The sequence below is a fragment of the Lichenostomus cassidix genome, chromosome 14 (genome assembly GCF_008360975.1).
Source record: "Lichenostomus cassidix isolate B80296 chromosome 14, HeHo_3.0, whole genome shotgun sequence".
Classification (NCBI taxonomy): Eukaryota; Metazoa; Chordata; class Aves; order Passeriformes; family Meliphagidae; genus Lichenostomus; species Lichenostomus cassidix.
Genome location: NC_139495.1, coordinates 11,946,854 through 11,972,373, shown reverse-complemented (window position 1 = coordinate 11,972,373; position 25,520 = coordinate 11,946,854). Strand labels below are relative to the sequence as shown.

The following is a 25,520-nucleotide window of genomic DNA, read 5'->3' as shown; positions in this document are numbered from 1 at the left end:
TGAAAAATGAGCTGTTTGAACAATTTGGTTTCAAGTTGAATCAGATTAATCCTATAGTAAAACAATTGTTTCTCTTGTTCTCCTCCTTGTCCCTCTCCTGGTCCAGCCCACAGCCCACAATGCCAGGGAGCTGTGCTGCCTCTCCTAACTGCACATCCTTTCCTCTCAGGATGCTCATGTGGCAAGGACTGGAAGTGTTTATCTGGAAAAATAGCCTTAAAAATGGCATGATGTCTTTTTTTGTTTGCCTGTTTTCAGCCCTGGCTTTATAGGGAATAAACAGAGGGGAACAAGGAGAGGAGCCAGCTCCAGGTGACTGGCCAGCTGCCTGTGGATCAGCACCAGAAAGTGCTCCACAGATTGCAATTTGAAACCCATTAATATAATGGATAAAGTCTATGAAGCATTTTAAAACCTCCCTTGCCTATAGTGCTGCATTTTATAAGCTAGGTGACATCAAAAGAATTGGTTCTGGCTCAGACCAACTAATAAAAATGGATAAGGCTTATTTTTATGCTGAATATCAGTAAAAGCATGTGCAGAAGATTACATTTAACATTCTGGCTTTTACCCAGAGCACAACAAAGTCTATCTTATCCCCATCCATCAGGACAGAATTTGATAGGTTTGGAGACCCCAGATTTTCATCTCCTATTGAAGCATGAAGCAGCAGCTCAGGCTTGCATGGAGATTGTGTGAACAGACATTGCTCACTGTGTTATGTTTCCTTGAACACTTATAAAGAAGGTTGTCTAATTAGGCACAATGTTGAAATTGGATACTTTGAATGATTGATACATAAAGCTGGTATGAAGCATTAGATGTTGTTGTTCTATCTTTCTGTATTAGGAATAGTGGAAAGAAATGGAATGTCTGGATGGTTGCTGCAGTGAAAGGGAGAAGAGCATTTTTCAGAGCCCAGTAAAAATCCCACGTAGTTGTTTTTGTGCCTATACAGCTTTAATCATTGTTAATTTTTCTAGGTACCACATGTTTATTTAAAGCAGATTTTTTTGGTTCAGTAGTCCAGCCTGTACCAGCATTAGCTTCCAGATCTCAACAGCATCCTGTTTATTCTGATCTAGCTTGCCTGACTGACTCCCCAAAGATAAAATTCACTAAGTGAACTTGACAGATTCCAGGCTGTCTCCATATGGCAGGGACTGGGCTGCAGCTTCTGAGGCTGCCTGGGATTTAAAAGCTGCTCTCACCTTATTAAGATGGCAGCAGTTACATGCAAGGCAAGTTCGCAGGGCTTGTTTGAATTCTTTTGGCTTCTGCTTGAGACCGATCCACGCCGGTTTGGTGCATGTGAATTAGAGCAGCCCAGAAGGATGACTTTTCTTTTCCAAACAGTTCTTACACCAGCAAGGGATCAGAAGTGAAAATGAATCTATACCTCAGTTGTTGACTGTTTTTCAAGAGGAGTTTAGGCTTACCAGGTGCTAAACAGACTAGACCTCAAGAGATTTCTGAAAAAAAGTGAAGAAACAGGGTGAATTTATTTGTTGCTGGGTTTTTCTGCCCTTTTGCCTGTGTGTACTAATGACTTATCTGTTGTTTGGGTTTGGGCTGTTAACGAAATAGTTTAATTGCCCTGTATTAAAAATGTCAAACCTGCTTTCTGGCAATATCAAAATACTGAGCTGAATTGCAAGGAGCATTTTTGAGAATGCAGAACAGCTGAGGATCTTTCTCTACTCGTTTAAATCTCTGTGTGGCAGGCAGCCATCATCAGTCACAGAAAAGGGGTTCTCTGAAACTGACTCAATGCTGGTGAAAGAAAATAGTGCTGGAAACAAAATAAAATATCAGTACTTGTCATTAAAAAAAAAAAAATCGTAGTGTTAGATCCATTCTCTGATTGTAGTTTTTTGAATGGGTTCACAGGGATAAAGTAATTTACTCTGATAGGTTTAAGCAGATCATCCTTAAAATCACAACATTAGAAAAAGGAATTTAGAAAACACAGACCAACTATTGTAAGTGGTTAGTGCTTGTTCTGTGAAATGCAGGCACTGCAAAAACCAGTTCTTTAAGAAATAGCTTCACGTCAGTGTTGTTGTATTGGGGTTGATGCAGTTTTCTTTTTCTAAGACAACGAAAGTAGAAGTTGAGGTTTCCTTGGCTATTCCTGTTCCTGCCTGACATTGTTTTTCAGGAGCATGTGCATACCTAGAGAGAGAGCAACAATGAGTAACCTTTGTAAATTTCCTTTGTCCTGGACTAGGAGTGGGGATGATCTGATGTGAGACTTCCAAAGAAAAATACCTAAAAATCAGAAAAACCCCCAAACTTTTGTGTGTTAAGTTTTGTTTTTAAATTAGAAGGAACTGAGTTGACTAAAGCAAGGAGTGGTGTGTTGTAGTCTCTGCCTATGGATTTTATTACTCTAGGAAGTGGTGTGTAGTTTTGTTTGGTTTTGTTGTTTTGTTGTTTGTTTTTGTGGTTGTTTTTTGGTTGTTTTTTTTTTTTTTTTTTCTCTCTAGATACTGGTTTTTGATTTGGGAGATTTACTTATATAGAGGCACTGGGGTTTTCTGGTTACCTGTGGTTCTTGCCCTTGCCTCCCTTTCCTAGTGGGAAGTGATTATCTTCAGTTGGGACCCTTTAATCAGTGCTGCATCCCTACCTTTTCTAGAAAGAGAAGCTCTTGTGGAACACCCTTCAGCATCTTCACAATTCCCATTTTATCTGCAGCTCTGTGAACCAGTGTGTGAAAACTGATTTTTCTCTCAGACATGGTCCTTCATCTGCTTAGAATCATCTGTGTCTTCCTCACTGCCATTTGTAATGTTTTTTATCTTCAGTCAATTTGCATTTAGTTGTGGATTGGTTTGTAGCAATAACTACCTCTTTATTTGCTTTCTGATTGTTTCTTTCTGCATTGTATAATATAGACTTGTGCCAAATAAGCCCAGCAGTATTTGAGTTGGGAGCAACAGGATTTACCTCATTACTGTTTCTCACAACATTTGTAATGCTCTTGTGGGCACATGTGTAAGAAATGTCAACTGAGTCATTATTGGGGTGGATGTTCTCAAAGCAGGTGTTTTAAAGGCAAAATTTCAAGTCTCTGAACAAAAAAAGAGACCAAATTCCCAGTCAAGAATTTACAATGAGCAAAGAGGTGAAAGCTTTCTCTTCGATCTCATCCAATTCTCTTTGATGAGAGCCCTCTGTCCTGCTGCAGGTACCACTCTTGGGCAGCACCAGGGCCAGGGTTGGTGTGAAGGGACTGCTTGGAGCAGGAGCCTTTCATGTTGCTTTTGCATAAAAAGGCAGGTGGGTTTGATTTTTAACAATGCACCACAGTCATGTTGTTAAATCTGCTGCAAAAGTCAGACATCTGCCTTTCTGAGCAGCTGTAGCAGACACATTCAGTGCCTCTTCCAGGCTCATGTTTTGTGTTGCCCAAACCTATTTTAGATTTAAAGCCCATAGAGGTGCCTTTTGCTTTTGTATTTTGCATGTCTTTTTTATGTCATTGATATGAATGGCTTTGATGCTGCATTTGTAAATCTCTTGTTTGTGAAGTGAAGAAATCTTTTTAATTTTCTGTTGTATGGAGTAGGCTGTAGGAATGCTTAATGCCACTGACTTAACAGTAAATTGAAATCCGTTATTTGAGTGAACAATTAAATGGCTTCTCTGCTAAACCTGGATGTTAATGGCCACGGAATAGCATAAGATGAAATGAAATGATCAGAGCAGGCAGCTCAGGCTCCCTCTGTAAACATCTAGGTTGGCTGAGGTGCAGCAGTCTGTGTTTCCAGCAAGGCTGGCAGGGGGAGAGGTGTGAGTGTTCCTCTGCACACAGGCACAGCCTGACTCTAAGCTGCTCATAGACAAGTTTGAAGCATTCTTGATTATTTTTTTTCCCCCACAGAATCTTATGAGCTGTCTTGGCACTTAAAAGGTGGCATGGTTATCCTGGGCTTGAACTGCTGCTAGCACTGCACAGCAGAGAGAAAAAACACCTAAGAGGTCTTCAGCACCTCCAGGTTAATCCAGAAAATGCCATCTGACCACAGCTTTGAGAGCTTTTTTAATCCTTCTAGAAAGTTTGAGTTTGAGGTGGGTTTTATTTTTTTTGTTTGGGTTATGTTTTCCTTTTTTGTTTGGTTGTTTGCTGTTTTAATTTTATGTTTTAATTTTACGTGGCTGCAAATTTTTTGTGAGATAGTAACAATAAGAAATAGAAAAGATCAGCCACTTTGGATAATCCAGTTGTTAATTACATATTTAATCCCCCTGCTTTTTTCTCTCATGTGTTATTTTTAGAACATAGTAACTTTAAATAGCAATTGATTTACATTCACTTATTTAACATTGAATTAAAGTGGTGCATCTTTTATGCAATAATGACAAACCAAATATGTATGAAAATGTAAGGAATTGTTTAGTAACACAGAACACACTGGTTTGGATCACAGTTTACTTCATTGCTGTTTGTGAATGAAGTTACCTGTAAACTTTATTTCAGTGTATAATAATGAGGAGACAGAAACATTTCTGTATTTTAGGATGGTCTAACCTGTGTCTGAACTATAAAATATAAAAGGTTTACAGTAGATAGTGTTTAGGATCATTGGAAAGCTGGGATTTGGGGTGAAAGTTTTACAGTAGGTATTGTTCAGGATTATTTGAAAGCTGAGGTTTGTGTTTGCAGGAAAGGAGCTTCACAAGTTCAGTTAACATGCTGATTTTAGTGAATGAAGTTTTTCAGCAATGTGTCATTTTCCACCCAATATCATGAGTCAGGCTGGTCAGCTCAGTTTTCAGGGACAAGAGCAGTTCCATAGACTGCTTCAAAATGTCTCTTGCTTGAAAAAATCAAGCTTTCATGTTGGCTTCTGCAGAGGAATTTTTTGCAGTCTTGTACTTTCAGTTTGGTTCAAACTGGGAATTTACTCTCTACCAGGCTGGTGAGGAGCTGGATTTACACATTTCTGGAGAGCAATACATTAGAGCCAAGTTCTGTGCACGAGAAAGTGGCCCAGGTTACCTTCTTTTACATTTTAACTTCAGTTTTCTGAGGAGATATTAACAAAACAGTTGACTATATTTAGAATGCTAATGGCAGTCAAGTTACGTCAAAAGAGGGATCTATTATTAAATTGACAGAATGTCAGTGGCAGAAATCAGCTATAACTCCTTCTGCATGTCATTAGCTGGAAAAAAATCACATGCAAATTTTCCACATTGATCAAAATTCCATTTCTCACTGATTTTTTGCTGTGTTAGACCTAAGACAGAATAAGAAATTCTCCTTGGGTGTATTTTAGTGCGCAGCAGAAATTGCAGCGCTCGAAGCCCATTTTTTTTTTTGCCTCATGATAGTTTATGCATTCATCCCTCCCTTAGAAATGATGTTTACTTAAGTTAGTGAAGGCTGGGCGAGGTCTTTTTACATTTAAAAGAGATTTCCCACATATCTCTTTTTGATTGTCACATCCTTCAGTGCGCTTGTCCAAATCCTACCCACATGCCGCTATGCAGATGAGGCACTCCCACATAGGGAATGTTCTGCACAGAAATCATGGAACGCCTCAGCACTGCCTTTTTTTTTTTTTTTTCCCCCTTCTTTTTAAGAAATAGACTCCTAAAAACTCTCCTAAAGACAGCACAATTCTGCCCACCAGCTGAGGATAATGTAGGGGTACCTTTAAAATGTGTTGTTATATAAGCTGATAGGAAAAAAAAAAAGAAGAAGCAAAAATGGCGAAGTTTTGCTGCAGCTTTAGAAAGTTGCCAGCTGCCTGAGATGGCAGAATAAACTAGTTTAATTCATTTAAGCTATATTATATGTAAGTCAAAAAACTGGCACAGATTTAGCTGGCAAACCTCTACATTCCTGACTGAAGAAAACTGCAATGCTAAGACCAGGGTAAGATTCATTTGCTCTTAATACTTTTCCGAAGCATCAGCCGTCATTCCATTGCTGCTGAGGATGCTTTTCACAGGAGCAGCAGAGCTGGTGTGTTGATTGTCGTTTAATTTGCAGTTTAATGCAGCTTTAATTTGCTTTGCCAGATTAGCAAAGGGAGCTCTGCTCTGCTGGTCAGTCCCAGAGAGGATCTGTGCAGCTTTTACACCTTCACTGCTCCCTGCACTGGGGATCCTTTGCTGCCTGCTGATCAGATCTGCTGTCAGCTGTTCCATTTGCAAGTGCTGTTTGTGTCCTGTTTGGAGAGCAGCTTTGGCTCACAGGAGCTCCTCTGTGCTGCTCATGCTGAGAGCACTGCTTGCAGGGGAGTTTGTAATCCTTGGAGCTTTAAGGTAGTAGATTAATGGAAAAATGTACATGCATCACAAATTGCTGCTTTCTACAAAAATTCTGTTTGTTTTTGGTTTTTGGGGTTTTTTTTTTAAAGAACAACCTAAACCAGAATTTGAAACAACCTGAACAGAATCTAACATTGTAGTTCAAACAAATATTTTTAAAGCCTTCCTTGTTCTGTTACAGTTTAAACTAAAGCAGACATTAGAAGCTGGATTCTTTTATGTTTTGCCTTCTTCTCTTTTCTTTTTTTCTTATTAGTCAAAATTAATTAATAATGATAGAGTTTGCTGTTTGATTCTTCATAGTTCAGTGATTGGTTTCCATATGTTGAAATAAGTAACTATTTAAAGCCATCTGTTTCCCTTGGAAGTAAGAGTATTTTCATTAGTGTTTGGCATTTAACTCATACTTGAAAAATTGAATTCAGGCTAAGTTTAGGTTGATCTTTCTGGACATTATTCAAACAACAATGTATGGTGTATTTGAAAAACTATGTGGGTTCTTTATATTAATAATATTTGAGGTGTTATTTGCATTTGGAAATCACTTAACTCAAACATTAAGAATAAGTGTGATACACAAAAGTGAACAAGAAAGCCTCCTGCTAATTAGCTGAGTGGGATGTAAGCCATGTATAGGCCTTATTCAGGTCTTTTCCTTAAAGGTAAATTTATCTAATAAGCTGCTGGCCAAAAGCAATTTATATATATCCATGTTATCATTGCTAAAATTTAGGAAAGCATTTACTTTAACACTTGAATCAGAAGTTGTCTCCTCCTTGCTTTTGCTCACGATAATGTGATTTCTCTGCTAAGTTTTGGATGCTACTGATATTCTCAGCTTGTTGCTGGGAAAGCCATAAAATCCTGAGTCAGGTCACTTGGCAGTCAAGTGGAAGAGAAAACTGCTTTTCCGCTATATTGTATTGCTTTAAATTGCAAATGCCTCTGTATTTGCTTCAGGTTTTTGTTTCATTTTGTTTTGTTTTTAATCCTGCTGTTGCACTCTCTGTGTTAGAATCTAAGATTTATATTTCTTTGACTGTTTAATGTTTCCTTTCATCGCCTTCATAAATAGTAATGACTAGCTTATGTATATCCAGGGAAGTAAGGCAAAAAGCCCTTGAGTGTGCCAAGTCTGAAAAAATTTAAATTAGTGTATCAAATGTTAGAAGAAGAGGAATTAAGGCTCTTATCAGCTAACCATAAGCCAAGAATCTTTTAAATTCTAACAATGGTCTGGTGGATACAGCTAAATCTGCCTTTACTTAAGAAAGACAATAGCAGGCGTGTGGTTCAAAGTAAAAGATTTCACCTTAATAAAAGCTATTTAACATATTATTCTAAATCCACAAAAAGGCAGATTTTTATTCCGAGGTGTAGATCATTTCTGTTCGGGGAATCCCACAATTTTTAATGAACATGTTTCCCTTGCTCATTTCTAATTAGCTGCAGCACTTAGATTGCAGGATGCCAGCCTTCAAGGCTGAGTTTCTGATGGTAATAAAGCACTCGAGGTGGTATTTAATTAAAGCAGAGTGGGGCTAGAAAAGACCTGAGCAGGGCTGAAACACGAATCCTTTTGCATTGCCCAGCGTCCCCTTGTGATTGTGATTGATGAGTTGATTTCTCTTTACAACTTCATTTGCATGGTGTGGCAATAGCCGCAGGCAGAGGTGCTGTGCCTTTCTGGATCACAGCTCCCCATTAGGATGAGCTAATGTGCTAAATGGGGTAGGGTAGGGTAGGGTGAAGAGCTCTCCTGCCTCTCGGGCAACCTATTAAATAGTGGGTTTGTGGTGGCTGGTGTGACTCCCCGTGTAAATGCTGGTGTTTGTAATATCTTTATCTCTTTTTACCTTGAAAATACATATTCTCCCATCCACTATCTGCTCTACCCTTTCCCTCTTCTATTATCTCAGTTGTGTTAAAATGATCATGTCAGGTAGTGGCTGCTATGAGGAATGGCTGCAGAGCTTTTTTTTTTTTTTGGATTCATAGACGTGAAAGGAATTGGTCAGGATTTGCTTTAAAATATCAACTTATTATCATCCCTATGACTAGAATTCTTAGCTAGTGAAATTGTAACTCCAGCTTGAAACTTCTGTAGCGCAGAGCTGCTTCTTGTTTTCACCCAAAAGGTTGTAGTGGGGCTGTCCAAGCTGCTTGTTCTGTCAGTGTGCTTGGCCATGAGGATAGAGCCATCAGCACCCTGCCCCTCACTACTGGTGCTCCTGGAAGCAGTTTAGCAATTTAGACATCTGAATAGATCTCCATGTCGTGCATCCATGAGCGTTTCCAGCAGTGAATTTCCACTGGATTAGTATATTTGCTCTGGCAGCAGAGGAAGCCAACAGTATCCCGGGATGTATAAGCAGGAGAGCAAATTGACAGAAGTGATTTTCTCCCTTTACCTGGTCTTTGTTCAATTGCATCCACGATATTTGGCACAGTTTGTGTCTCTCCAGTGCAAGAGAGGATGTTCATCACAGGGAGCCCAGGATGTGTGTGCTGAGAGGCTGGGGGATCTGTACAGGTGTCGCTGTTGAGCTGCTAGCTGAGTAAGAAAGCCCAGGTTCAAAAGGTGGCATCCAGAAGAACCTTTTATTATTTAATTCCATCTTATATGGACTTTTCAAAGGTCACCCAGATTGGTCACTTCAGAGCCTCCCCCTAGGCCTGATTGGCCAGGCCTGAACTGTCCACATCTTGAGAAACTGTTTTTAATAACATCCAAACTTTATCTTTGTTTATAAAACACAGGAAGAAAAGAGAAAAAGTTCCCATGGTAAAGGTGTGTGCTAGCCACATATAGGTTCAGCCTGGGAAGGGGAAGGATCTTCTGTCACCTAACAAGGAGCAAGTCTCTTCCCAGAGGTGCACAGTGGGAGGATAAGGGACAACACCTTGTGTGAAATTGGAACAATTAGGAGGAAAACCATTTTCCATGAGGACAGTTTAGCACTGGAACATGTTGTCTGGAGAGCTTGCACAGTCTGTGTCTTTAGTGCTTTGCAAACCCTGTGTGGATGTACCCTGAGCCCCTGTCCTGAGTACAAACCAACCTTGGAGCAGGAGGTTGGGCTGCAGATCAGAGCAGTTCAACATTCTAAACCTTCACAGCCACACACCTTCTTATTTTTCCTAGCTGCTGCAAATTTTCTAAAATCCAATCTACAACTCATTTCTTACATTTCAGTTGGCTGATGCAGTGTAAAGCAGACATACAAATCTTTAGAAAGCTCTCTGTACCTCTAGGCTGTCCTGCCATTGCCTTGCTGCCACTTCAGGGACAGGTTGGTCCATCTGCCACTTACTGCTTAGCATTTAGCGAGGAGAATGCTCTGTCAGCCTTTGGTTTTTTGATCAAAGCGTCATTGAACCTATACAGAAGGGAAGAAATCTTTTAAATCTATGAAAAATAGCAACTTGTGCACTTGTATAACCTAAAGGGTTACCATTGCTTCTGTTGAGATTTCAGGCAGATTTTTATTTTCCAGTCACTGCTGATATCTCAGGTCAGATATTTATTCCTTTTGCAGTCTTTCTTCTCATGTAAGTAAATGAGTGTTTTTAAGCTAGCAAGGATATTTGTTTTTCTCAGTTCACAAGTGCAGGCTTTTTTAAAATCTAGGTGTCGACGCTCACATTTGAAAATAAATTTTCAAAATGAATGGTTCATTTTGAATGAAAATACATTAGTTATTGCATATTTTCCTTATTATTAGGCAAAGGGTACTCCTGCATCACTGTCCTTTACCTTGGTTGTTTTCTAGATGTTTGGAGTTAGAGGGAAGATAATTTTTCTCTGAATTCTGTGGTTTGTTTTTTTTTTTTCTAGGTTGCAGTTAACACACAGGTGACTAATGGTGCATACCTGGCAAATGCCGTTTTGTTAGGGTTGATTAGTTATTCCTGTCTAATACTGAAGTAATTTGCATTTCAAAACCCAGTGCTAGTTGTAGATGAATTGCAGGTGATTTTTAAATAAAACTTGTCTTAAATTATTCTAAAAAACAAACAAACAAAAAAAACCCAAAACCAACAACCAGAGATTATTTCAAAAACTTGCAGATGAGTAAGAGAATTTGGGGACCTGCAAGTTACAGTGCTACTGTGGAGTTTTTTGCATCAGAAATTAGCATTGCTGAAGGGAAAGCTTACTTCCTCTGAGGCTCTGCACAGAGGTTGGGTGCTCTGCTTTTAGTTTTAAACCATTTGCCTTTTTGTTTTATGGAATTCTATTAATACTCTTTTCACCTAAGGCAATGGGAGCCCCTGTTTAGCTGGGCTCTGGGGCTCAGGGTGTTGCAGTAGCTTGCTAATTTATTTATTTTTAACTGTTATTTTAACTGCAAGGTGCCCTGTCAGATTCACAGAGTACAAGATGTTAGCAAATTCTGGCAGCAAACTGTGCTCTTAAATTTCTGGTTTTGTGCATGTAAGAAATGGCAACAAAATATAAATTGTTTGAATTGTCAAAGGCCAAGAAAGAGAGAAAGCAGGATTAAGTTCAGGGTAGCTTCACCCTTGGTCTCACTTTTCTGCACAGAGCACTAGAGGCTTTTGCAATGTGCACTGCTTAAATGGTTTGAATTAATGCCATATTCTCTGTTTAATTGGAAATATTTTATATCATAATTTGTTTGCTTCTGAAGCATGTGAGAGGTCTTGAGTTCAGGTTGTTTAACTGGTGTTAAATCTGTGCTACTAAAATGAAGTTAAAATAATAATTTAAAAATTTTATTTCATAATCCTTATTAGCAAACAATGTTTTCAGATCAATTTACTATGCTCCATAAGTCTCCATTGAATTTGGTTCTTTGTTTCATACCATGAACACATATATGTGTGTTTGACCCTAAAATTGAATTTGGTGTGCACTGCTTTTCTTAATTGATGCTGTTAGTCATTGCAGACCTCTTCACTGGATGATATAAATTTACATTTTGACCTCCTATTAACTGAAATTAGCTGATTGGGTGTTTTTTTCCTTTTTTTTTCCCCCCTTCTATTCTTTAGAACTGTTGGCAGGGGACATATTAATAGCTGTAAATTTAGGAATCTATTTCAAACACTGAGCATTTTTGTTCATACATGAAGTCATCTGAGGAGCAGTGAGCCCTTTGTGGTAATTTACACAACAGATTTATGTATATATTGTTATCCTTACATGATGTATATATACATATACTATGTAAGCATAAGTTTATATACTTACCCTTTCATCAAGACCAACACATTGGTATTTCCATAGTTGTGTCAAGTTCCAAAACATATTTTCATCCTCCAAATCCTGGATCAATTGGCTGCAATGGTGTCTGAAGTAAATGAGAGCAGATGAAAACATACTCTAAATTGTTCTAGTCCTGTAGCTTGATTTCTGCTCAGAATGGTTCATAATTCAGTGGGATATTTTGCATCAAAGTTAAAATACATGTGGAGATCATGCCCTGCTTTTCATTCAGTGACTTAGACGGAATTATCGTGTTACCATGTCAGTCAGATAACATTTGGTATCTACTGTATCTCAATTGCTGCAGTAAATATTAAAGGGGAGGATCAGATTGCTGTGGGTAGGTGCAGAAAGAGGGTGCAGAGGAGGTAACAAAGAAGGACAATATGAAGAAGAGTGAGGGGGAGCAAAGGGAGGTTTAAAATATTGGGAAAAGTGAATCAGGATCTGAATGAGAAGAGAGGAGAACTCACTACGAGGCTTAGCAAAATAGGCTCAGTACATTTGTAGAGGTGGATTGTGCCTTTTATAAAGTCCCTATTTTGGATCCTGAATTCTGTCCATGCAGTGTTCATGTCCTCTGAGGTGGACTGAGCCTGCCTAAGTGCATGCCTGACATATGTGACACTTACCAGTTTCGACTGCTTTCCCAGAATTAAATTCATGTTTCAAAGTTTTTGTTGCATTTAGTGTCAGGCAGCCGAAAACTGCTTTTTTTCTGATGGATTACGTAGACATAATTTTTCGCTGTTCAGATAAGCCATTAAACATATGTAGAAAAAGTGCATTTCAGTAAAAACTCACCCAGTTTGTGCATTGCATTGCTCAAACACCTTTTCCAGAGCACAGTCCTTCACATCCCTGATTCTAAAGCTGACAAAAATCAGCAAGCTTTAGTGAGCACATTATTGTTTCTTTTTAAACATGTTCTTAACACATTTAAAAACATATGATGATATTGCTTTACTCTCAGGGAAATTAGCAACACTCATTATGCCTTTTGCTGTTCCAAGGAAGATGCCATGTTGAACTGGAGAAGAAAGTCAGGAATTGACAGGACACACAATACTGTCACCATGAGTTCAGGCATATTTGCTGTGCATTAAAATGACAATGGAATAGATTAGTTTGAGGGTATAATACATCCCAAAATTGTTCTATACAGATATCAGAATATTAAATAAAAGGGAAAGCCTTAATAAAGTCTCATATAATCCCTCTTGGCATGGCTATATGAGTAGGTATTCAAGTTTTTTCCTTTAAGTACGCTGATATGATTAAATTTAACTTGACACGAGTGATGTACTGTACCATGTGATTGTAATATTTAAAAGAAAACCACTTTTCTGATTGAATACCTACTCGCTATCAATTCCTGTGTAGCAGCATCTAATCTGAATTTCTTCTGCAGCTAAAATACAAACGCATTTGCTGTATTCTCCATCTCACTGGCTGCGCACTCAGCGAACGCAGAACCGCTTCAGTATTTTTGGTATCTTATTTAATCTAATGTTCTCCTATAAAAGCCAGCCAGTTCACATTGATTATAAACAGTTTCCAGGCTGTAACTTTTCTCTCCCAGAAGTGGTGTGTGTATTTTCACTAATTCTGGAGTTGGGATGCTGTGGCTGCTGTCCAGGCCCTGCGCTGTGCAAACACATCGCTGTTGGATGTGGTTGCTGTAGATTAGCCATATGCTTCTGGTCAACATGCCAGAGTTTTTCTCAGTGCTATTTTAGTTTTGGAAAGACCTTTCCTTCCACCAGCCCTTCCTTTCACAGACAGGCACAAAATAAAACTGTACACCAGGAAAGGTAATTTTCATCCAGTCTCACAATATATTTTTTTTTAAAATAATCTATTGCTCAAAGCAATGGTTTTAAGGCTGGGTTAAGCACCTGTAGCATAGGCAGAGACCAGCTTTGCAGCAAGATTTACTACCATATGAATATGTTCAGTCTTGTGAAGAAGGTCCAGTAGTAAAATAAATTTCCGAAAATGATGATCAGGGAGCAGCCATACAGATTCACAGATTTGAGATGAGTTTTAGTCCATATTCTGTAGATACGGAAATGAAAATACAGGGATCAACTGGCTATTCCTTTCAGAGTAATAGAAGTTTTTTAGAGATTTAACAACATAGAACTTACCAGTCATTATAGTCAGGGAAAGTATTTCCTTTGCAATAGGAACCAATTAATCAATTTTGTTAATTTTCTTCATAACTGGAGATGTATTGTAACACACTCTTAATAGGTCTTTGTTTGATTTTGGGCAGTTGTGACATTCAGCACTGTTTAGAAATATATTTTTCTTTGCAAAACCACATCTTACTGCCTTTTATTCTCTCCTTGTGCAGCAGGTCTTTACCTTCCTTCAGCCCCATGGCTGAGGTTGCTGATGATAAACTGTTGGATAAACAGTTCCTTGGTAAAGCTACAGCAGCATCTTAACATCAACATCCACTGAAGTATGCAAATGATCCCAGTGGTAAACAAGCACAGCAAAGTGTGGCTGAGGCAGGAAGCCAATCTGTCTGTTCCTTGTGCCCAATGATATTTTGATTGTCATTTTAATCTTAGGAGTAAATAACATCAGCGATCATGTTCCATCATTTAATTCCAGTGCCAAAGAAATGAGCGCTGCTGAAACTGGCATTAAACAAGACGGCATCGCTGTGGTGGTTGGTCATTGCAGCTCAGGTCATCGGTGTTCCTTTGTAAATAACAAAACGGGGGAAATCTTAAAGTTAAAAGAGACTGGAAATAGGCATTCTCTGAAAGCAGTGGTTAAATAGTTCATGTCCAAATTATTTTTTTTTTTTTTCTGGAAAAATCCTTTCCTGTCACCCTTAATGTCTTTGGGTTAATGGTGCCTTAGTTTTAGCTAGGCTGGACAAGAAAAAACTTGCTATTTTTGCCCTCAAGTACCTGAGTGATACTTCTGTGCTTCTCTTTGGTTGCCAAGCCTTGACTCCATCACTTGTAAACTCACATTTTGTGTCTGTATTCATTAAGAAACTTTCTGCATAGCCATGGAGGCCTGCTAAGTATCTTCTTTGTTAATGAATGGTTTGTTCCTGCATGCTGAAGTTCTTTCTAATCAATATCTGAATCAGGCAGCTACTTTGGACCATTTCCTCTCCTGGGTAAACCTTAGGGATTCATAACATTGCCCTGGAAATACTAAAGTCTCTTTTACCGAAGCACGGTTTTGTAACTCTACCACTGATTTTCCTGGTCTTCCTCCAAATTCCCAAAGTCAGGCATGTCATTGTCTTTATGGAGCTTACCACATAAATCAAACTCTTACATTTACCTGGTTTAAGTAAAGCAAAACAAACCAAACCAGCTTGTGTTTGATCATTTGGCACAGTTTTGCAGGAATTGTTGACACTTAACGCAGCTCATTCAGGCTTTCAAAGCAGCCCCGTATCCAAATAGCTGAGCTGGGATGATCTTCTGTCAGCTTTGCTGCTTAAGGCAGCTTATGGCATCGCATTCTCATTTCCCTCACTAGCTGATTGTGTTCCTTGTTTCATTTCAGGTGAGTCAAGTAGTGCTCTCCCATTTGTGATGCTGAGGCTTGGATCACACATGACGGATGAACTGTGGTTTTTGTGGTGCTGCCCCAGGAAATGATTCACTGGCAGGGATTATGAGGAGAAATGTCCTCTTTCTCTTCTGAGGCTCCACCGGAGCAGTGAAAGGTTGTGCCCTTGGTTAAAAGAGGTCACTTAGTGTCCAGTTGAAGGAGGTGGCATTGGCAGCTCAGACTCCACCGAGTGCTGCTGCTCTTCAGGCTTGGGGAGCTCATCTTGCTGCAGCCACTTCACCCCTTTGCTGCACACAGAGGGCTGCAAAGTTCTCCAGTTCTGTGCTCTTGGTTCTCTGTGTGTAACCCTTGTGGCACACTTCACTCCTCCTGCCTGAGATTTGGTTCATCTCTCACCATCCAATCGCTGATTAGGTCAGCATGAAGCAGTGATCTCATTTCAGAGTGGCACAAATGGCTTTCAGCAATGTTTTCTCAGCACATGGCTGTAGGTTCAGCACTTTCTGTGGCTAACAAATCTGGTAAATACATGGCTCTGTTTTATGGTGAGTCCATTCCAAAGCCAACAGAAACTCTGCAAGAGGCAGCATCTCTAAATTGGGAATAACTTGGTGACAACTGCTAACTAGATGAAATTGCTCCATTTAGACACTTGTAAAAACTAGCTGTATCCAGTCCCAATCGCCTGAAAAATTCAGTCTGTTTTTTTAGAGTAAACTGTAACTGCTGTGTTGAATTCTACTTACAACAAATCTTGAATTAATTATTTTAGCTATGTTATAGCATCTTATCAGATTTCTAGAAACAATCTGTTGAAAACCATATACCTGCAACTGGATTTGAATGCTGTTCAGTTTTCTCTGCAGACTCCAAACCTTTGCAGAATTCAATCCTTTACCAAGAAGTGTCATTTAGAGAAGTTTTTTGACTCATATACTGGAAATATTTATGCTGTGCGTGGGTTACAAGGCAGGAATGGTCTCAGTGGATAAGAAAGGCTTACAAAAATGCAGAGTTGTGACCAGACATAGTTGGCTGCAGAAGCACAGTTTGTCACCTGGGTTGGTATGTCCCGTATCTTCAATCAGTGTTGCAGTAAATTAAATTTTAAAAAAAAAGTGCTTTTCAACTGTTAGAAAACACCTTGTTAGAAAAACAGCTTTGTTAGAAAAATAAGAAAGTGGACACATTAGCTTTGCTACAATAAAGCTTTAAAAGGTGGCAGTGGTTTTTGATGAATTAATCTTTGAAATAAATTTTATTTCAGAAGAAGAGTTGCAGATAAAATTAGAAAACCTACATGGCTGTAGTTTTTGTTGTAGAGATCATTCAGAAGGCAGAGAAAACTACTCCTTTCTATGGAGATATAAGGCAGTGTTCTTTTACATGTGCTGAAAATGGTAACATTTGGCAGAAAATGAAAACGCGTCATAGTTCACAGCATTAAATGATGTCATTTGTGAAACTCCTCTGGTCTTGCCTGCACTATAACAATTGCCACTTCCATACTGCTCTGGCTGTGGATTAAACAAATGTAAACTGCTTTTTCTCAGGAAACATTGCAAATACATCTCAAAGAACTGGGATATTGTTTCTGGAGGACAGAAAGCAGCTAGAAGTTTTAACTAGTCTGTTCCTTGTCAGTAAATCCTTTATGAGGAAAGTCATCAAATAGGATAAAAGTGTAAAATCCATTTTGAAGCTATTCTGCTACTGTTGAAGCCACATGGAATCACAGAATGACTCAGATGGGAAGGGAACTTCAGAAGCCATCTAATCCCAACATCCCTTTTAAATCAGGGGTAACTACACAAATTATGTTGCTTAAGGGCTTTTAGAGTTCAGGTTTGAAAGCTCCAGGATTCCACAACCTTTCTGAGCAGCATTTTCCTGTGCTTGACTTCCCTCATATTCACTATTTTATTCTTTAGAGCGAACTAGAATTTACCTCTGGGCAACTTTGAGCTCTTGAGCCTTTCTCTGTGACTCTGAACCTGCAGGTTCTGTCTCGATAGCCTTTGGTCAAGTGGAAGAAGATGCAGTTAAGTTGTCTGAGCTCTCCCTTCCTGGGGTGATGCTGCACCAGTTCCCTCCACCTCTGTCACATGCTCCAGCCCTGCAGCTGCCCTGGCAGCCCAGCCCTGACCTCTCAGGCACATCTGCTGGGTGTGTCTTCTTCTCAGCCCACTCCTGGAGCTTCTCCAGAGCCCCATGGCTGCTCTGTCATGTGGGAATGTGCATTCTGACACTTCCTGTGTGTCTTTTATGAATATGTTCAACAGTTTTGGGCTGGTCTTGATGCCCAAGGGGTGCAACTCATACTGACTGACAGTTAAGCTTCTAAACATTGACTGCTACCCCCTTTAAAAGCCACTATTCTAGATTGCTTTTCATGCACCTTTATTTTTGCCCTCCCTCCCTGTATTTGGATACAAGGATGCTGCATCACCCTCAGTATGCTCTAATACAGGTGTAAAACAAAGGAGGTGTGGTTTCCTATACTGACTTGTGTATAATGACAAGCTTCTTTTATACTTTTTAAAAAAATGTATTAAAAATCAATTCTCATTGTAGATGTACCTGAGTTCTTCAGAGTGTCTTGCTCTATGGATCTTAAGGCAATTTTGGAGAGTTATGTTTTTAAAACATGATATAAAATCTTTTCCAAGGGAAATATTGGTTGATGGAATAAAAGGTTGAGCTGCAGTTGAAAAGACCTTAAGAATCAGAGAAAGTGAAGGAGAAGCAGAAAACTGAAATGAAAAAGAAAGATTTAGGTGTTAATGTGGAGGAAGAACAAATCAGTGTGGCAGAGTCATGTCCACTCGGGCTGTTGGAATAGCAGGAGAAAGAATTGCAGTGCAGGATAAGGAAAGCTCTGGTAATAAATCACAGCATCATAAAAGCAGTCAAAAGTTTCAGCAGCTGGAAATAGTGAAGGTGTTGGAGGAAAGGCTTTCTCTGTGTGTATTGCTGTGTGGTTTTGAATTCTGGCAGGAATTCAGATGATATTTTTGGCAAGTTGTTTGCTGCTTTGTGTTAAATGAAAGTAAATGTCCTTTGCAGGCTTTTGGGATGTTTCTGTCGCTGGTCTGTTCCATTCCTCAGGCACTGATACAAAGTTATCATGTCATTATCTAACACATATGCAGCAGTAGCAAGAGCACAGACTTTTATTGGAATACAGTATGTTATGTGAGAAAAAGACCAAAAGTAAATGCTCCTCTGCAATGGGAGAAAAGAAATGGTTCTTTCCTGCTAGGGTAGTAAAGAAATTCTCTTTTGCTTACTTACTGTTATCTTTTCCCCTATGCTCCCTGAAAAAAAGTTACTCTGCACTATCTTTCTTACTTTTTAGGAAGCTCTTCTTTTGAGCACTGAATTTGGCTTTGTACTGAACCTTCCAAAAAAGAGAGGTGGCTGGAGAATTCATTTTGTGTGATTGCAGAAGCAAATGATGCGAGTCAAGTGGCCTGGTCAGATAATTAAGCTACAACAGAGAAAGCTCTCAGAGTCAGTCAGTTGTGATTATCAGTCTGGTGTGGTTGGATGTCTGATTCCTTCTGAAAAATCCAAAGTGGCTGCTTTTATTATCATTAATTTGGGGAGTGCCAGCAACAAATCTGGAAGAATTACATTGCCACTTTAAAGAATTCCAATAGATTTCAGCTGGAATATAAGTTTAATGATGAATTGATGAATGTTTGTTGCTCTGCCCCTCTCCAGAACTGGAAGGTTTGTTAGAATAATTCCAGGGTTACGTGTCTGCCCTGCTTCTGAACCCTGTAGGCAGTCTGCAACAGAGTGGCAATAAATGTGTATTCTTTGGGGCTGTCTGGATCTCTTTAGGTTGGTGTTTTTATTCTTTTCTTTATTTCTTTAGATAGAAGTTCAATCATTTTGAAACTATCTCTAGAGCATCTAGGACAGTTCCTTTAACAGTGAAGCATTAGGTTGCTTAAAGTGCTTCACAGAACTAAACCTTGGAAGCATTTCTGAAATATTTCCCCTGCTAAGCAAGAGGGATGTCATGAAATGAAACAAAAAAGGAAACAATATTTCATTTGAATGGAAGGATAAAGCACATTTAATCCGAACCAGGCTAGCTCAATATCGCCGGTTTACTCCTGGCGTTCAGCAGTTTGAAAATAGGAACCTCATTGGAATTAACTCTGCCACGTGGAGGAGGAATTAATCCCATGGAAATGCACACGTGTAACTGGACATCACACAGCCAGAGCCCTGGAAGTTTGGGGTCTTTTGGAACTGTGAACAGAGCAGCGTTAATTTTCAAACAAAAACGCTCAGCTTCCGGCAACTTCCATAGTAGCATTTCCAATGGTTTTTAAACAGCCATTAATGCAGTCAAGCTGTGTTTTCTTCTCCTTCTCCGTGCAATCATCTGCTCAGCAGTGCACTCCGCGAGCAGCGCAGGAGCCAGAGGAGTGGCCTGCTGTGATTGATGGGGCAAACCCCATCTGGATCAGGTTTTGGGAGCAGGCAGATGTTGGGAGGGAGGTCAGCAAGCCCTGCTCAGCTCCCCTCCTGCACCACCCAACCCTTCCCACTCACACCCTCAGCCAGCAGGGATGCTCGCCCTGGGCAGATGCTGCATGGCCTGGGACCAGAGCAGCTGCTGGCTGTGTGGAGAATAAAGGCAGCAGCATGGTACAGCAGGTATTTGCACTTTTCTTTTCACTCCAAACTCTTCTTTTCTTAGTCGAGCCAGGGCAGTTCTTCTAACCAGCAGCAGCACTGCGTGCAAGACTTGTAATCCGTGTTTTGTTAGGTCTGAAGGAGGGCAGGCTAGGGGGATCATGTGCTTGACAAATGGAACTGAGCCGGGCTTAGAACCAGCAGGTTTGCAGGGACATGTTGCATTTTTCTTCTTTGTTTCTGTGCCCTGAGGATCCGATGCAGTTTGGCTCATTTAACTACAGTACAGGAGGCTTTCTCGAAATGTGAAATATCTCTTGCCAAAGAAACAAACGGAAAATAGAGCAAAACAAACAATAAACTGTGAGTTCGACTTCAAAATGCAGGCAAGCAGAAAGGTTTTCATTGAATACATTTTTATGCTGCAAATGTGTTTTTAAGAAAAGGAACACTGCATAAGAAATGTTGTTTTCTGCGCTCTCTCCTTTGTGTACAAACATAACAAGCTTGCTTTATTATGTTTTGACACTTTTTACACATTTCTTAATTACGAAATCCTTTCAGAGCAGGAGATGCTGAAAAGGCATCTGAGATCCTAGGAGGAGTTTAAATTCTAAGTTTTTCTTCGAATGGAGTAATAGGGATGGAATAGGAGAACCTTCACCTACCTACAGCATTGGAATTTTTTTTTTTTTTTTTGGTTCTTTAGAGTTCAACGTCTAACCAGAAAGCAATAAATTTGATTTTATACACTGCCACGTAAAGCATATTTTTCAGTTGAAATGTGGTTTTCATTAAGACTCAGGCCAGAACATTTAGCAGAGCCTGACTGTCTGCCATCCTTTGTTCTTCTTGCTGTTGCCAACAACCCCTTTTTTTAAAACCATGCACCGAGTGAGCATTAAGGGGTCATTTAATCTTAAAGGTACTTGGAACTGACTCTGAAGGGACAACTTCTGCTTAGCCTCTCCTGCCTAGGTGGTATTAGCTGCTGCCTGTCTACTGTCATACACAGCTCTGAAATTACTCTAATTCCTGAGTTCATAGGTTAATTTAGGATCAATATTTCCTATTGCTTTTAGGGCCATTTCATATTTTCAGCTTAATGCATTAGAACTATTTCTTTTATCCCTTTCAGTTCACTGTATTTCAAAAAGCACAGTATAGGAACATTTTAGGTGATTCTGTGTAAAGAATATTTTGGTTTTTAAATCTATTCAAGTGTATCAAACAGTTGTGTAGTCTGGGGTTTCCATCAACCACACGTGTGATAGTTGACACTTCATTGTTCTTTATATAAATTAATATTTTGAACAATGAGTTTTGGCTATTATTAGCCTAGTAAAAATAAAGAATTTGTTTATACATAAATGCTTTTATATTAAATTGTAATACCGTATCTTTTCAAGTATTTATGAATAATAAATTCACACTAATTTTAAAGGTTAGGAAAGGCTTCAGTAGTCACTTATTTTAAGGGATGAACATCTCAGTTTTATTGTCACTATCATTTTAAACTGAGGGCCTGCAGTAGCACGTGCAAGTTTAATTTTCTTAATGTCCCTTGTCCTCCAACCAACTTAATGAACCTGCAGAGCCTGCACTGACAATCTCCTGTGTCAGTTTTCTGCTCTAAGCATAGTGGGGTTGGTTTCTTTATTGGCAAGGCTGTAAATCTCTGAATAGGTACAAGTTAGTAAAAAAAAAAAGACAAATCCCTGACCCTTCACTGTTTATTTATTAATGGAGTCTGGGTTATAAATAAGTGAGCCAGACTTGAGCTGAACAAGTCTAATGAAAGAGGCAGGAGAGTCTCAGCTTTGTGGAGGTTCTGAAATAGCCAGTGCAGTTTGCCATTTCATGGTAAATCTAAAAAGTTTGGAGCTGCTGGTAAAAATAATAGAAAAGTTCAACCCTCTTAATTAAATATGAGCTGTAATTAGCCCTAGGTGTGGATGCTTTGAATATTAATTAGGGCCCTCATGGAGCTGCTGTTGAGGTTAATGAGAAACAGTGGGGGTCTCAGCAACATCTGCTTTAGGACTGGAGGTGTACAAAACCCTTTAGCTCGATGCACCTGGACTGCAGCCCTTGGTGCCTCTGCTGCCATTGCTGCTCTTTTTACCAGCTGCTGACTCTAATGCCACCTTTAGCACCTGACAGGAAGGAATAGCTTCAGGACCAGCGCTGCCCAGCTCCTGGGCTTCAAAGGCAGCACAGGGAAAATGCTTATCTAGGCAGAACCTGGATTTGCTTTTGTTCATCCTTAGCCCTTGCTCAAGTCCCTCCTGAAACAGCTGATTAAAAAACTGTAAGGTCGGCTGCCTCCCACACAAGTTTTAAAAATACTTCTTTAACCTTTAATGAATGTCTCTGGTGTAATCCAGCCATTCCTGGGCTTTGCTTCATCTGGTTTTTTTCTATTGTTTTCTTTTTTTCTTTAGTAGTGAAAATGTTAGGTAAAAGAAGTAAGAAAGGAACTTTACCATTTTAATATTAGAGGGTAAAAGTACACATTTATAAGAGTTTTTAAACTCCACAGAAACTTAACAGGGCCAGTTTGAGGCCAGCATTAACCTTGTAAGGATTGTAGAGATGCAAACAAAACTTAGTGACTTAACCCTGTGAAGTCAGTAAATGACACTGATTTCATGCTAAAGATGGATGAACACAGCAATGGAAAGCACTTGCTCAAGGCCATGCACTCAACCAGCAGCAAAGATGGGATCACAATTAGAGAGGGTTTGATTGCTGATATAAAGTTCTAATTTTTTAGGACCCACTGAATGCCTTTTACAAAGGAAAATTCAGTTTTCTCTTTTCAGCCTGTCAAGTGCCAAGACTTACTCCTGTGCAAATTCTTAAAAGCTCTTGAGTTTAGGATGAGTTCAGGTCAGAGAACTGATGTTTGAATTAGTTGAAATTGGCTGGAAATGCCCATAAGTACAAAGTGCAAAAGAAGGTCTTTTATTCATCTAGTCTTAAAATTAGGAAATCAAGGACTGATGAGTACAAATCAAATCTCTGCAATAGTCTTGCACAGGTACTTCTATGTGTTTTAGTGGGAGAATGATGGAGTAGTTGAAAAGGTAATTAAATTTTAACTTAAATGCACATTTTTACATTGCTTGCTGTTTAGAGGGATAATTTTATCTTGTAAATTAGTTCCTCTGAGGTTGGGGTAGTCCCTGCACCAATGGCCTCTAATGTTGTCTCAGGCAAAATCAGGTTTTGGTCATTTTTAATATAGGTTCAGAAAGATTATTATGTGCATTGCCTCCCCTAGACTTATTGCTGTTTGGTGTGAGCAAAGCATTTAGTCAGAAGTTTTCTAATTAATAAATTAGCAGGCTTGGCTAGTCTCTATTATGTCAAATGGAAATATGGGTTTGTCTATAAGGACATGAGGATGTGTTTTTAATGCTATAGGCGTATCGTGATATGGAAATGAAATACTGTTGTCTTCAAATGTTAAACCTTTAAAGTTCTTGAATCTATTTCTTTGGAAATAGAATTTTTCATTTATGTTATTAAAGTTTTTGAACCGATGCATTTTTAGATTCAAATATTTAATATTCTGACAAGATCTCATTATTATTTTACATTTGTGGCATGCAGTTACCTCAAAGTATTCTGAATATCTCAGGGCATAATTTTGTATAAGTGTTTTTAGTGTATGTTAACAGTCTGCACCAAAATCCTGCCCTGCATATATTTTGTTCTGGGGGGGCTAATCTTACCAGAGCTCTGTGCTGGAAGTTGTGCTCCTTGGGAATAAACTGGCTTTGTCCCTCTTCCTTGTCAGAGTTGAGGCATCATTAGTTCAGGCAGATTTCGCTGACCTTTCCTGGTTAAAGAATAGTCTACAATTATCCAGCGAGCTGCAGATTTGTTTGTCTAATTATAATAATATTTAATAGGGTTGGCAAAATGCATTTCATTCAGATAAGGAGTATTCTCCTCCAGACACAGCGCCGTGCCCTTTTCAGGCCAGCAGTCTTAGCAGGATGCTCTCATCGCTCTCCGCGTTTCGGGCGCAGGACCTTCGCGTCTTTTATCTCACACCGTGTTCCTTCCTTTTTTTTTTATTCTTTTTTTTCTTCTTCCCTTTGATTTTCACAGGGTAATCAGGAAGCTACAGCACCTCCTGACACAATGGCACAGCCTTACGCCTCAGCGCAGTTCGCTCCACCTCAGAACGGTATCCCTGCAGAATACACAGCCCCACATCCGCATCCAGCTCCAGACTACACAGGCCAAACCACTGTTCCAGAGCACACGTTAAACATGTACCCTCCTGCTCAGACACACTCCGAACAGAGTGCAGCTGACACAAATGCACAAACTGTCTCCGGCACAGCCACAGTAAGTCAAGGTTACAGCTCTTTCTAAAGCTCTCTGGGTGTTTATCAATAATCTTTATTATGTCGCATTTAGCGCGCTTCGTTTGCGTTAGGCTTGGTCATCGTGTTAAGGTTGAGTCTGTCAGAGTTTGTTGTTGAACTTGGAGAATGTGTTTTCATTGGTTTTGGAGCCTCTTAGTAAGTGTTGGAGTTTTGGAGAACCTGGAGTTCCCTTTTTGACAAAATGATTAATAGCCAGCCCATGAATCACAGCACAAATTTTAATTAAGTCCAATATGGAAAAACATTGCAAATGAGTGTTTGTAGACACTCATTTGCAGGGGAAAAGAAAGCAACCAAAAAACCCAAACCAGGCTTATTTGATTGTTTTTAATGACCTCTGTGGTTTTGACACTTACAAGTAGTTTTAATAAAAGCATTAATTGAAAGATCCTGTACTAAATTTACTGTGTGAATTAGTATTGTGAAGAGTGTGTCTGGAATGCTGTATTTTCTAGAGAGCTTGTTTGTGCAGCCATTACCCAAGTTGTGTGTGGATCTGTGCTAAACAGAGCAGAAATGATAGACTTTCCTTCTATTTGATTTATATGTGAAGTTCTGAAGTGTCATGAATTATGCAAGAGACTCCTTGGATGGCTCTACCTTGTAATTTAAGTCACAAATTTCACACATTGATAGTTTAGTGTTTCTGTCTTAATTCTAGAGTGGGGCCCAATATATCCAGTGCCAGGAGCTGGCAGATTTCTGAGCCATCAAGCAAGCTCTGTGTTAGATGTGCAGGATGGAGCACAGAACAGGCAGGGCTTAAACATCTCTGCTGGCTGTGCTCATCCTTGCCTCGGCTTACCTCCCCTTCCTTCCTGGCACACATCCAGCCTAACAGGTTTCAGGCAGTAGGGCAAGAGGAAAGGGAAAATACATTCCCTTCAATGAGTTCTGAAAATTTATGTTTGTTGCCATGCCACTAACTTCTTTATGTGGGTTTGACGAAGAAAATAAAGCAATGGCAAAAGCACTGAAGAATATTTCTTGCTATTGTCATGGAGATATCCTTGTGAATTAATTACACACTTTTGTGGTTTATGCAGTGAAATGTTTTGGTCCTTTTATTTTTAACTTGGTAACTTTTTATTGCCCTGAGTAGCCCTTTTCTCTAGTACTGTGAGAAAGTTTTCAATTGAAGAGAATCCTATGTGCTTATATCTCGTAGTATTCTTTGCAGCTCTACCATGTCCCTTCTTATCCATCTCTTTGCGAAGTTAAATTCCTGCTTCTTTCCAGTTTTTTAAATTTGCTTCCATAATAATTTTTGATTGTTGTCAAACTCTTGTCAAATACCACTGTCATTGGTTTAGAGCAGGAATCCTAAACTGAATAGATACTCCAGAAGAGATTGGATATTGACTAAAAATACAGTCTTTTCT

The 25,520-nt window shown here is 39.3% G+C and overlaps 1 protein-coding gene across 18 annotated transcripts in view; it reads left to right on the top strand.

Annotated features, from left to right (window-relative positions):
• Window positions 1-25,520, top strand: part of RBFOX1 (RNA binding fox-1 homolog 1) — a 1,091,692-nt gene that overhangs the window by 946,794 nt on the left and 119,378 nt on the right. For all 18 annotated transcript variants that reach the window (XM_085074907.1, XM_085074911.1, XM_085074910.1 and 15 more), the window contains one exon: window positions 23,855-24,097. In XM_085074907.1, coding sequence (XP_084931033.1) covers window positions 23,855-24,097 — 243 coding nt within the window. The remainder of the gene's footprint in view (window positions 1-23,854; window positions 24,098-25,520) is intronic.